Raw genomic sequence first — 14,837 nt, 5'->3', positions numbered from 1 at the left:
ATATATCTATGTTTAGATGTTTAGAGCGCAAGTCACAAAAACCCAACCTATTGCACTGTGTGCCCATAGCCACATCTCTAGCCAATCCAGTATATCTAGAGCATGGGCAAAGTCCCTCCATGTGACATCATATTATGGATTTAGATTTATTCGCTCCTAGGCACAAAGGAGCAGATTTAGTAATACTTCTTGAAGATAGAGGCATCTTAGACTAGACAGTCTTATGAGGCCAGATTTATCAAAGTGTCTATTGCTGAAGGATATACTGTATCTGTAGCATCTTTAGGCGCCGTTCCCACAGAGCAAGGCGCCGCTCATTTAGACACGTAAGTATGTGTCAAAGTGAGGCGCTTCAAAACAGATCCCATTGATTTCAATGGGTGCCTGCTTACGTGCACTACCCATTGAAATCAATGGGTTATAAAGCCTCCCATTGATTTCAATGTGTAGAGTGCAAAAGCCAGCACCCATTGAAATCAATGGGATCTGTTTTGATGCGCCTCGCTCTGACACGTGTTTACGTGTCTAAATGAGAGGCACGATACTCTGTGGGAACGGAGCTTTAGACTGCCTGAGATTATACCTCTTATTAGTTGACATGGTTTCCAACAATAAAAAGGCATCAAAATTTTGACAAAAGGTTCACATCTTAAAATATACTTTTATTTATTTTTTTTTTTTTGCTATTGTATAGGAGGGTTGATTAACATTTTTGGAATATACTTTATTAACCTATCTAACTTCCATTTAATAGAAAGCAGGCTGTAAAATTCTCTCTAGCAACCCGCTAACTCAGCTGTTATTAGGGAAAATGTGTAAACATTTGTACTGCTAGTAAGTAGAACTATAGTGTAGTGGCCACTTCAATCTTTAGTTCTATACAACTTATAAAAATGGTTTTCTATTAAAACGAATTTAGATAGGTTAATAAAGTAAATGACAAAAATGCATAAAAACGGGAGTTATACTTTAACCTTCTCCCTTTTCCCCAAGAAGCCAACAAGTCACATTTCTAAAAAATGTGGTCTAAACTATACACACCAGTTTATTTTGTGCAAATTGTGCAGAATTCTGTCACATTTTGAAAAGCAAATCTGCCCCACATGCTTGTGAATTAAATACCTCTGTAATATAATGTCAGGTTCAACATGCTATGATGTTTTTCTGCCAGATTAATATGAAATCTGATAAAAACTGTGTATGGGATTGTAGGCATATGGAGGTTTAGCAGATCCTTATAGATCTTTCCATGGGCACTGTATTAGAGCTCCATACAACTCAGAGGTTGGATAGTGACATTTCGAAAGATCTTATTATTAGCCATTCAAGAATCTTGTTTGAGAAGGATCAGAGCAATCACTCATGATGAGCCCAGAGTTGATGTCTTGTGCTTACTTCATAGAAATCCCATGTATACAGTCCTATGAAAAAGTTTGGGCACCCCTATTAATCTTTAATCATTTGTAGTTCTAAATATTTTGGTGTTTGCAGCAGCCATTTCAGTTTGATATATCTAATAACTGATGGACACAGTAATATTTCAGGATTGAAATGAGGTTTATTGTACTAACAGAAAATTTGCAATATGCATTAAACCAAAATTTGACTGGTGCAAAAGTATGGGCACCTCAACAGAAAAGTGACATTAATATTTAGTAGATCCTCCTTTTGCAAAGATAACAGCCTCTAGTCACTTCCTGTAGCTTTTAATCAGTTCCTGGATCCTGGATAAAGGTATTTTGGATCATTGTCTTGCTGAAATATCCATCCCCGGCGTAACTTCAACTTCGTCACTGATTCTTGAACATTATTCTCAAGAATCTGCTGATACTGAGTGGAATCCATGCGACCCTCAACTTTAACAAGATTCCTGGTGCCGGCATTGGCTACACAGCCCCAAAGCATAATGGAACCTCCACCAAATTTTACAGTGGGTAACAAGTGTTTTTCTTGGAATGCTGTTTCTTTTTGGACGCCATGCATAACGCCTTTTTTTATAACCAAACAACTCAATCTTTGTTTCCAAAATGAAGTTGGCTTCTCCAAATGTGCTTTTGCATACCTCAGGCAACTCTATTTGTGGCGTACGTGCAGAAACGGCTTCTTTCTCATCACTCTCCCATACAGCTTCTCCTTGTGCAAAGTGCGCTGTATTGCTGACTGATGCACAGTGACACCATCTGCAGCAAGATGATGCTGCAGCTCTTTGGAGGTGGTCTGTGGATTGTCCTTGACTGTTCTCACCATTCTTCTTGTCTACCTTTCTGATATTTTTCTTGGCCTGCCACTTCTGGGCTTAACAAGAACTGTCCCTGTGGTCTTCCATTTCCTTACTATGTTCCTCACAGTGGAAACTGACAGGTTAAATCTCTGAGACAACGTTTTGTATCCTTCCCCTGAACAACTATGTTGAACAATCTTTGTTTTCAGATCATTTGAGAGCGGGCTGTCCATGTTCGGCGACCATCTAACTTAACTGAACTTGAATTGTTTTGTAGAAAGAAATGGTCCAAAATACCTTTATCCAGGATCCAGGAACTGATTAAAAGCTACAGGAAGCAACTAGAGGCTGTTATCTTTGCAAAAGGAGGATGTACTAAATATTAATGTCACTTTTCTGTTGAGGTGCCCATATTTTTGCACCGGTCAAATTTTGGTTTAATGCATATTGCGCATTTTCTGTTAGTACAATGAACCTCATTTCAATCCTGAAATATTACTGTGTCCATCAGTTATTAGATATATCAAACTGAAATGGCTGCTGCAAACACCAAAATATTTAGAACTAAAAATGATTAAGATTAATAGGGGTGCCCAAACTTTTTCATAGGACTGTATGTGTTACATTTCTGAATTATTGTTCCATTGTTGACAGTATGTAGAGTAAGAGTTACATTGTTACAGCACAGGATCAGGACACTCTTCATCATTGAACTTTTCTTTGGCATAGTAATCGGAGTCATATGTTACATCTGTATCTGAGAGTGTTACATAGATATTCCCGTCTTTGACACTCACTTTGTGAGTTCTCTGTTTCTTGCCTTTAGAAAACCACTTTTTTGATCGTTGTGGGTCTTGAGGGTTAACACCTTGGTACAGACCTTCACCGTTTTCCAAAACAATTTTATATTTGTGCCAAGGACAAACAACACAAGCTTGTCCATTAATGTCCTATATGAGAAAAAAACATGTCTTATTGTTACCCCAAAAATAATCAACATTGTATCTACATAGTGATGTAAGGGAGGGTTCACACGGTGTAACGTGCCGTGTGAAGTGGCACGTCTACGCCGCGGCAGCCTTTGCGGGCCGTACACGCTCCCATTGATTTCAATGGGAGCGGGGATCGTATGCGCCACGCTAGTTTGCGGCCATGATGTTGCGGCCGCAAAATCACAGCCGCAAACTAGGTCACACGGCGTCTACGTGCCACATCACGCGGCACGTTACACCGTGCAAACCCTCCCTAATACTGTGAACTATCATGTGAAGGATCAAGTAATGACCTTTCCATTGATGCCCTTTGTAATCTTTTTCAGTACAGCATTTAATCATGCCTCATGAGTACAAGTGACCCTATTGATGCCGGGGAGTATGTGGACTTTGTGGAAGATGTCAATCACACCCCAGGAGGGTGTGAAGCTGCTCCCCGCCTCCACGACTACTTAGGTTCATTTACATATGACTTTTTATGCTTTCACACATTTATAACTTCACTTCTCGGCAACAGAAAAAATATAGGGGCAGCAATGAAAAGGGAATTACTTGTTGCACATGATGGGGCCCGTTTAATGGTGGAAAAACCATAACATCTATCTATTTAAATATAAGAATATTACAATTTTATAAGTAAAAATATAAAAACATAAGGGCACTTTCATTAGGGCAAAAACTGTGTTGGGGAGGCAGAATTTTTGGTGCACACCAGATGTCAACATTTTTTTTTTTGTCCACATTTGCACTAGAGTGGGTACCAGGGCACCAGGTGGGCACCTCACAGTGCCCACCTAAAGATTGGCAGAAAAAGTCCTGCATGGAAGATTTCCTCTGCCGTTTTCAGTTTTAAAATGGCAGCAGACTCTAAAAAAAAGTTGATGGGTCACTGAGGTCATGTAAAGCAGACACTGGGCCTTCACAGTCCAACACAATTTTCTGGTTTAAGTGATACCTGAAATCTATATCATCTTATTTTAGGGCCCATTCCATTCTGTGTTTTAGCAGATCTCTAAACATTGTATTTTTTGAGAAAGCAAAAGCATTTCTTTTTAATAACATTATGGATAATTTTTTTTGGTTGTTATGTTTATGAAACAGACAGACTGGAAAAATTATACATATGAATGTGCACTTACTGTAATTATCAATGCAAGGAAAGTAATAGCTGGTAACAGTGGAAAATAGATTGTGCTTTTTTGATATAGTATCACCTTGGTATCCATGGGGAACAGGTTCCAAGCCTACCCATAGAAACCTGAAATCCTGTTCCAGCGTTCCCTGTAAACCACAATTAAAGGGGTTGTACACGACCTCAAAACTATGGCTGCTTTCTTCTTCTCAAACAGTGACATTATGTCTGTTGGTCATACAGCCATGCTGCAGCTCAGTCCCATTTCATTCAATGGGACTGAGATGTGGCATTGCAATGTGACCAATGGATGAGAGGTCCTTTCCTGAGAAGAAGAAAGCAACCATGTTTTAAAATCCTTCACAACTCCTTTAAGTTAAACCCCTTGAAAATGTGCATCTTACTATATAACGTATGCTAAAGAAGGACAGGAACTTAAGAACTAGAACTATATGTATAAATCTTAAATATTATCAGTTTATAGAACTAAGACCTAATGGCCGACATATACTATTGGTTATGCCCCAGACTTCTGATGTAATTTCCACCATCTTATTAGCACAAGTCAACTTAGACCAATTTTTTAAAATGATTTGAGTAATAGAGAAGATCTTGGCGTCTTGCTAGACAAAAGCATCTAGAAAAGAGGAATGATTTGGAGATATGGTCAAAAATAATCCAGTCATAAAGTGGTGTAAGGGACATGTCTAGTCTCTAGCATGATGTACCAAATCTATAGCACAATGTGTACCACTGTGATACAGTAAACTGGACACAACTTCAGACAGCCTGCTGAATACTATATAATGTTATTAAATTTGGGTCATTTTTAAACAAATTTACTCATCGCAAAAGCTTTCACACATACATGTACTAAGCAGACAATCTTCTGTATTTGAGATTCTGTTGGTACATGCATACTTGGCAGGGTTAAGTCAATCCATGTGTGTTGGCAGAGATAAGGCCCATCAGCAACTTTTCTCAAGCCTGTAGTGAGAGATAAGAAACCATCCTTTCCTTTCCTGTGAAGCAGAACTACTTGTCTACGTAGAACAGGACACTTACTACGTGATCTTCCACGAGTAATTATGTCATTTCTCCCTGGTCCTGGGTACATACTGTACTGCCATAAGCATGTATATCTGGCAAATATTCAACAATTGTACGAAGGGTGAGGCACTATCATGAAAAAAATTCTGGGAACTTTCTATGAAATAGTTTTTAGAGCTGCTTCTTTGGAAAATATACAGTGTTAAAAGCTTTAAATCGTCCCTTTGAAGTCGATGAGGAAAAACAATAGCCTAAATGTACTCATAGTTAGACCAGGTCAGCAACCCTTGGCTCTCCATCTAATGTGAAGCTATAACTCCCAGTATATGCTCCATTCATTTCTATGAGAGTTTACAGAACAGCTGGACTGCTAACAGGTTCCTACTACCCCTAACGCTAGGTTCACACCTGCGGTTCTCCACTTGGGGACCCGAAAAACAGAAACCCAATCCACATATAAAGTGGTTACCTGCGGACTGGGGATGGAATTCTCGAACGATCATCGAATGCAGGTGTGAACCAAGTCTGAATCAAACAGTGTAATCTTAGACTTTCTGAAAATCCACCAAATTCATCACAGTGACTGATGCTGGATGATGAATGTGATGCATCTTTAGACTGTCTAGTCTAAAGTTTATACCACATATTATACTTGACTAGTGGACTTGTTTTACATAAAATTTTGGATCAATTGGGGTACACATAGCCATATCTTAAGCCACATCCCTTTTCATATAAACCATTCCCTTTGTCGGACTGTCAGACTAGTCAGACAAAATGGTCTAAAACTAGTTGAGACCGTGTACGCCTAAAATGTGCCTGTTTTAAGCCACAATTAAAGCACAGGAACCATAGTAAATCCACCACAATGTGAAATCCACACCAAAAATGCAACATTAAAAAAATACAAAATGGATTGGAGAGGTTAAAAGATACGTGTGGTCAATACAAAGAGATAGGCCTTGATTTACTAATTCCAAGAAGTGTACAAATATCCAGAAAAAACTCGGCAAAAACCTCTACAGCAAGAGGTACTAAAGTAATAGTAGAAACTAGGACTGCAAAAAAAAAAGCTCTCTCTCTCTCTCTCTCTCTCTCTCTCTCTATCTCTCTATAGATATATATATATATATATATATATATATATATATATATATATAATGACAAATGGCAATGAGGGTCATAGATAATCTAACAATGAATTATGTTTAATGAATCCGAGTAAGGTTGTACTAGATGGGCCTATAACTATATGGACTATATGCAATCTGTAGCTTATTATGTTGGTATATGAACCCACCTCAATTTCTCCAAGATGAAGAGGTCCTCCAGAATCTAAAACAGAAAAACACAGTAAACAGGATTTTCCTTTAAACCCTTTTGAATGTTTTTGTACTTTCTAGAATGTACTTACGATAGCAGCGAAGGTCCAAGGCATGGAATTTGCCTAGATGATGAAATATTACTACTTCTCTGTCATTCACAATGGTTCTCATCCGCTTAGATACCTTAAAGTCTTCCACTTTCCCCACATAGACAGCAGATTTGTCCAGTTCTTCTGTCTCTGAGATGACTGTTTGCTGCTGGCCCATGTTCTTTATATTACTAAAGAATGGCAAAAATCAGTAGGTGACACAAGTGCATCAACAATGATATCTTAGTCATGAAAGACCTCAGTCTACATATCTACAGAAAGTTTTTTGAAAGCCCTTTTTTGAGAGATAATCGGAACCATTATGAAAAGACTTTTCCTAATTTATACCAATCATTTGAAGTATGTTCACACATGGCAGAAATTTTTGCAGAGATTTTTTGCGGGGTTTTCAGCGCCTTATGTATGAATTTCTGCAAAATACATTCAGATGAATGAAAAGTCACAGTTATTTCTACAAGTCTTCTGCTTAAGAATACACCCTTATCAGAGGCAGAAATCCATTAACACAAAATATGCAAAGTCACTGTATCCGTCAGGGCCATCTGCCCCTGAGAAATACCTGCTGGACGTGTTAGCTCAAAATGTAAAATGATTGTGTATTCGGAGAGCCCCAAGTTATGTACATGTATACTGACTTTTATATACCTTGTTGGATGGATGCATAAACCAAGTTCAGATCAGAATTATGAGGAACAGCATAGGTCCACATTCGCACAGTGTAGTTTTATGATGTTTTTTTTTTAACCAAAGCTAGGACCACGTAAGAGAGGAAAAGTTGAAAGCGGAGACATGCAATTCATCATTAGGCTAAGACCCCATGTTACAGAAATGTTTTACAGTAACAGCAAAATTAATAAGATTTTGTTTCATCTCATTACTGATTTAAAAAAAAAAAAAAAACTTTGGAAAAGCTGTTTTCAAGAAATCGCAGCTAGTTAATTTTAGAATCAAGAGTGTTTTCCCTATAGATTTAATAGGGGAAGAAAACACTCAGGAAAAAACACAGCAAAAACTTTGCTACGTGGAGACACATTGCGGAAAAGCTGTGGATTTTGTTGTAGTTTTTTGAACTAAAGCCAAGAGTCAAAACCACAGCAACATCTGTAACATAAAAAGCATTGATTCCACAACGTGGGGCCTTAAGGTTAGCTTACCCTTTTCCGCCGTGTGGCTTCTTCGCGTGGCTACTTGCAGCATCGGCACCCTGTCGCGGCATCCCACTCCTGATTAGGCCTGGATGAATGGGCCTAATAAGGAGGGAGTCTCTAGGTGAGGATGACGCGGCTGATTCAGCTGCAGCAACCTGTGTTAAGATAGGGCATTTTGCATTTTTTTCCACTAACTGAAAAAAAAAATAAAAATGGCAAGTAACTCCCATTGAAATGAATGGGAGGCGTTTTTGCTGGCAAATTTTGAGGAGGATTCCGCGTCAAAAGCTGCCTGCAAAAAACTCTGTGTGATTATAGCCTTAGCCTTCAGCTAGTTACATACGACCATGTGCTAACCAGCTTCCATGAATGAATGGCACAGGAGTCGTACAGGGGAGATGCAGATGTCACCCATGTGCTGCCCTGCACCCATGGCTCCTTTCATTCAATGAATAGGAGTTGTGGAAGCAAGGCTACAAAAATCAGACAGGAATAGGACCTGTTCCATATTTTCTGTCCTGAACTGTTGGCCCACACACGTGACCTTGTCATTCAAGGTCATGTGTACAGGCCCATAGAAGGAATTGGTTAGTGTGCTATCCAGGAAAAACCCAGATAGCACACTAACCAGACAAATGGTAGTCTGCAAGGGGGTTTAGGCTGAAGTCTTAAAGTGGAAAAAAACGCTGCGTTTTACAGTACCTGTAGTCCCAGCCCCACATTGCAGAGCGGAAAAGCTGCATAGCATGGAATAGCAGCATGTCAATTATACCTGCAGAAATGATGGCGTTTTCCATATAGGCATAATAAGGGCAGAAAGTCCCCAGGAGAAAACTCTGCAAGAATACAATGAAATACTCTGCGGAAAAAAATTTGATGTGTTTCTGCCATGCTTTTTTCCCTCAGCATTCTTTTGCTGTGTTTTGCTACATGGGGCCTTAGCCTCAATAAGTATTTGAATTGACCAAAGGGACTTTAAGATCACTCTGGTCATGGGCCCCCAGACACAACCCTAATGCCTATCAATGTGCCATGACTGGTCTTGTCACAAATTTATTGTCAAGAGGTTTAGGTATTTAAAAGTGGATTTTATCAAATTGGATTTTTGTGATTTTCTGCAAAATGAAGAAAAATGCTATGAATTGCAGAGGTGTAGACCCAATGTAAGTAGCTGATGACTGTAGATGTATACCCATCTGGCTATATTTATCAACACACTATTGTCCCATTCCTTTACTTCCCAATGCTATTATTGTAGGAAATAAATACAGACGCATTTAATCCATACGAAATGAGTTGAATTCCACTTGAAATATCTTAGAACTTAAAATATAATAAGACAACTTGCAGCAAAAACACAATTTAGAACAAATGTTCCATTCTTTTTAATAAATCTACACTAAAATAATCTAACAGAACTGAGTAATTCAATAATTCTGCTTTTATATACAGTTTAAATAACTCACCGTACTACAGATCTATATCCCAGTCCTCCTGCGTGATAGATGGTGACACATGTAAGTGCAGTCAGTCATGTCATTCAGTCTTGTTACTAGATGTCCCACCCTACTGATAACAAGGGCAGGACACCAAAATCCGCTCTTTGAGGGTTTTTTTTTTTTTTTGCTTACTGGACAGTTTACAAATTGTTATAAAAAAAAAAAAAAAAGAAAGATAAACCTACAAGCTATAACAAAAGTGAAGGTACATTTTGAATCCACAGGCGTTTCACAGAATTTTGTACTATTGGGACATGAAAATGAAAAATTACTTTCTCTAATAAAATGTCACTTTAGCCTCAAATGTTCACAAAGAGTTGAAGGAGAAAAAGCATCCATTATTTGTTAAGCAATTTCTCATGACTAAAGAAATGCCCCTCATGTCAATGTAAATTGCTGATTGGTCACACAGTGGGACTGAGAAGGGACAGAAAAATATTTGGAGGGCACAGGGGCTTAACTACCATAGAGGCAGCGGAGGCGGCTGCCACAGGGCCCGGGCCATTAGGGGGCCCAGTGACAGCCGCTACCGCTGCGTTTTTTTTTTTTTTTTAAATAGGCCGTTACGGGCCCTATTCACTTGCCGATCCTGGCTGGGCCGGGATCGGCAAGTGACACCGCGGGCCCCACAAATACTATCATCGGATCAGGAGAGGTAAGGGAACATAACAAACAGTGTTACTTACCTTTCCACGATCCTGCCAGGCCTCCTTCGTGACGTCTCTGACGTCACATGAACCCAGCCTGCGTCCCGGGTCATGTGACGTCTGACGCCACGGAGAAGACAGCGTAGGAGCCGGGGACAGGAAGAAACAGTAATTTTTTATGTTTTTATTCCCCCGGGTCTCCAATTATTATACTCTGGGGTTTGAAAAGACTCCAGAGTATAATAATTGGTTATGGGTGTCCACTATGGGGTATAATACTGTGTGCAGGGGCCACTATGGGGGATAATACTGTGTGCAGGGGCCACTATGGGGGATGATACTGTGTGCAGGGGCCAGTAAGGGACATAATACTGTGTGCAGGGGCCACTATGGGGTATAATACTGTGTGCAGGGGCCAGTAAGGGACATAATACTGTGTGCAGGGGCCACTATGGGGGATAATACTGTGTGCAGGGGCCAGTAAGGGACATAATACTGTGTGCAGGGGCCAGTAAGGGACATAATACTGTGTGCAGGGGCCACTATGGGGGATAATACTGTGTGCAGGGGCCACTATGGGACATAATACTGTGTGCAGCGGCCAGTAAGGGACATAATACTGTGTGCAGGGGCCACTATGGGGTATAATACTGTGTGCAGGGGCCAGTAAGGGACATAATACTGTGTGCAGGGGCCAGTAAGGGACATAACACTGTGTGCAGGGGCCACTATGGGACATAATACTGTGTGCAGGGGCCACTATGGGGTATAATACTGTGTGCAGGGGCCAGTAAGGGACATAATACTGTGTGCAGGGGCCAGTAAGGGACATAACACTGTGTGCAGGGGCCACTATGGGACATAATACTGTGTGCAGGGGCCACTATGGGACATAATACTGTGTGCAGCGGCCAGTAAGGGACATAATACTGTGTGCAGGGGCCACTATGGGACATAATACTGTGTGCAGCGGCCAGTAAGGGACATAATACTGTGTGCAGGGGCCACTATGGGACATAATACTGTGTGCAGCGGCCAGTAAGGGACATAATACTGTGTGCAGGGCTTACTAAGGGACATAATAGAGTGCGGAGGAGGGGATCGGTTGAGGTCTTCAACGTCAGTGTCGGTTGGGGGAGCCCAAGTCAGAAGTTCGCCACGGGGCCCTGCCATTCCTATTTACGCCACTGGACTGGGCTGGTGACTTTACCAGACTTGGACCTCAACCAATATAATATTTGCCATCTACCCAATGAATATTTAATGAATGTTTTTAAGTTGAATATTTCTTTAAATCAAGCTAGAAGGTAAATGAATGGAGGAAGAGAACATAGAACATATTCCGACCAGTGAGTTTCTATTACACTTTAAGTTGCTCAACTAGACTTTCATGTACCACTGCCTACAGTAGTTCTGTGAGGTTCTTAGCACACAGTTTGCTGAACTGCGTGAGCCCATCTGCCTTGTCAAGGCGACCTCATTCAGATGGGTCCCTACTAGAGATGAGCGAACAGTGTTCTATCGAACTCATGTTCGATCGGATATTAGGCTGTTCGGCATGTTCGAATCGAATCGAACACTGCGTGGTAAAGTGCGCCATTACTCGATTCCCCTCCCACCTTCCCTGGCGCCTTTTTTGCTCCAATAACAGCGCAGGGTAGGTGGGACAGGAACTACGACACCGGTGACGTTGAAAAAAGTAGGCAAAACCCATTGGCTGCCGAAAACATGTGACCTCTAATTTAAAAGAACAGCGCCGCCCAGCTTCGCGTCATTCTGAGCTTGCAATTCACCGAGGACGGAGGTTTCCGTCCAGTTAGCTAGGGGTTAGATTCTGGGTAGGCAGGGACAGGCTAGGATAGGAAGGAGAAGACAACCACAACAGCTCTTATAAGAGCTAAATTCCAGGGAGAAGCTTGTCAGTGTAACGTGGCACTGACGGGCTCAATCGCCGCAACCCAGCTTTCCCAGGATCCTGAATGGAATACACTGTCAGTGTATTCCCGTATACCCGATATATACCCCGATACCCGTTCCAACGGTGTGCCCCCCCACCTTCACCCCAGAAATACCCTGCAAGTCCCCTAGCAATAGAATTGGGGCTATATACACCCACAATTTTTACTACTGGTATACAGTGCCATTGTCTGACTGGGAATTCAAAGAATATATTGGGAATACAAATACCCTCATTTCTTGCTACTGCCATATAGTGCCAGTGTCTGACTGGGAATTCAAAGAATATATTGTGGTTACGTGCACCCACAATTTTTACTACTGGTATACAGTGCCATTGTCTGACTGGGAATTCAAAGAATATATTGGGAATACAAATACCCTCATTTCTTGCTACTGCCATATAGTGCCAGTTTCTGACTGGTAATTCAAAGAATATATTGGGGTTACGTGCACCCACAATTTTTACTACTGGTATACAGTGCCATTGTCTGACTGGGAATTCAAAGAATATATTGGGGTTATAAATACCCTCATTTCTTGCTACTGCCATATAGTGCCAGTTTCTGACTGGGAATTCAAAGAATATATTGGGGTTACGTGCACCCACAATTTTTACTACTGGTATACAGTGCTATTGTCTGACTGGGAATTCAAAGAATATATTGGGAATACAAATACCCTCATTTCTTGCTACTGCCATATAGTGCCAGTGTCTGACTGGGAATTCAAAGAATATATTGGGGTTACGTGCACCCACAATTTTTACTACTGGTATACAGTGCCATTGTCTGACTGGGAATTCAAAGAATATATTGGGGTTATAAATACCCTCATTTCTTGCTACTGCCATATAGTGCCAGTTTCTGACTGGTAATTCAAAGAATATATTGTGGTTACGTGCACCCACAATTTTTACTACTGGTATACAGTGCCATTGTCTGACTGGGAATTCAAAGAATATATTGGGGTTATAAATACCCTCATTTCTTGCTACTGCCATATAGTGCCAGTTTCTGACTGGTAATTCAAAGAATATATTGTGGTTACGTGCACCCACAATTTTTACTACTGGTATACAGTGCCATTGTCTGACTGGGAATTCAAAGAATATATTGGGGTTATAAATACCCTCATTTCTTGCTACTGCCATATAGTGCCAGTTTCTGACTGGGAATTCAAAGAATATATTGTGGTTACGTGCACCCACAATTTTTACTACTGGTATACAGTGCCATTGTCTGACTGGGAATTCAAAGAATATATTGGGAATACAAATACCCTCATTTCTTGCTACTGCCATATAGTGCCAGTTTCTGACTGGTAATTCAAAGAATATATTGGGGTTACGTGCACCCACAATTTTTACTACTGGTATACAGTGCCATTGTCTGACTGGGAATTCAAAGAATATATTGGGAATACAAATACCCTCATTTCTTGCTACTGCCATATAGTGCCAGTGTCTGACTGGGAATTCAAAGAATATATTGGGGTTACGTGCACCCACAATTTTTACTACTGGTATACAGTGCCATTGTCTGACTGGGAATTCAAAGAATATATTGGGGTTATAAATACCCTCATTTCTTGCTACTGCCATATAGTGCCAGTTTCTGACTGGTAATTCAAAGAATATATTGGGGTTACGTGCACCCACAATTTTTACTACTGGTATACAGTGCCATTGTCTGACTGGGAATTCAAAGAATATATTGGGGTTATAAATACCCTCATTTCTTGCTACTGCCATATAGTGCCAGTTTCTGACTGGGAATTCAAAGAATATATTGGGGTTACGTGCACCCACAATTTTTACTACTGGTATACAGTGCCATTGTCTGACTGGGAATTCAAAGAATATATTGGGGTTATAAATACCCTCATTTCTTGCTACTGCCATATAGTGCCAGTTTCTGACTGGTAATTCAAAGAATATATTGTGGTTACGTGCACCCACAATTTTTACTACTGGTATACAGTGCCATTGTCTGACTGGGAATTCAAAGAATATATTGGGGTTATAAATACCCTCATTTCTTGCTACTGCCATATAGTGCCAGTTTCTGACTGGGAATTCAAAGAATATATTGGGGTTACGTGCACCCACAATTTTTACTACTGGTATACAGTGCCATTGTCTGACTGGGAATTCAAAGAATATATTGGGAATACAAATACCCTCATTTCTTGCTACTGCCATATAGTGCCAGTTTCTGACTGGTAATTCAAAGAATATATTGTGGTTACGTGCACCCACAATTTTTACTACTGGTATACAGTGCCATTGTCTGACTGGGAATTCAAAGAATATATTGGGAATACAAATACCCTCATTTCTTGCTACTGCCATATAGTGCCAGTGTCTGACTGGGAATTCAAAGAATATATTGGGGTTACGTGCACCCACAATTTTTACTACTGGTATACAGTGCCATTGTCTGACTGGGAATTCAAAGAATATATTGGGGTTATAAATACCCTCATTTCTTGCTACTGCCATATAGTGCCAGTTTCTGACTGGTAATTCAAAGAATATATTGTGGTTACGTGCACCCACAATTTTTACTACTGGTATACAGTGCCATTGTCTGACTGGGAATTCAAAGAATATATTGGGGTTATAAATACCCTCATTTCATGCTACTGCCATATAGTGCCAGTTTCTGACTGGTAATTCAAAGAATATATTGTGGTTACGTGCACCCACAATTTTTACTACTGGTATACAGTGCCATTGTCTGACTGGGAATTCAA

At 40.4% G+C, this 14,837-nt stretch overlaps 1 protein-coding gene across 2 annotated transcripts in view; it reads right to left on the bottom strand.

Annotated features, from left to right (window-relative positions):
• The window catches only part of RHOBTB3 (Rho related BTB domain containing 3), a 102,671-nt gene extending 95,704 nt beyond the window's left edge, over positions 1 to 6,967 (bottom strand). For both annotated transcript variants that reach the window (XM_075271909.1, XM_075271917.1), the window contains exons 1-3: positions 6,810 to 6,967; positions 6,696 to 6,730; positions 3,019 to 3,171 (exon numbers count right to left, since the gene is read on the bottom strand). In XM_075271909.1, coding sequence (XP_075128010.1) covers positions 3,019 to 3,171; positions 6,696 to 6,730; positions 6,810 to 6,833 — 212 coding nt within the window. In that variant the 5' untranslated portion in view covers positions 6,834 to 6,967. The remainder of the gene's footprint in view (positions 1 to 3,018; positions 3,172 to 6,695; positions 6,731 to 6,809) is intronic.
• Positions 6,968 to 14,837: the final 7,870 nt, after the last annotated feature.

The sequence above is a fragment of the Leptodactylus fuscus genome, chromosome 1, assembly GCF_031893055.1.
Source record: "Leptodactylus fuscus isolate aLepFus1 chromosome 1, aLepFus1.hap2, whole genome shotgun sequence".
In the NCBI taxonomy this organism is placed as follows: domain Eukaryota; kingdom Metazoa; phylum Chordata; class Amphibia; order Anura; family Leptodactylidae; genus Leptodactylus; species Leptodactylus fuscus.
The sequence above is the reverse complement of the archived record's forward strand: the minus strand, read 5'-3'. Positions and strand labels throughout refer to the sequence as shown.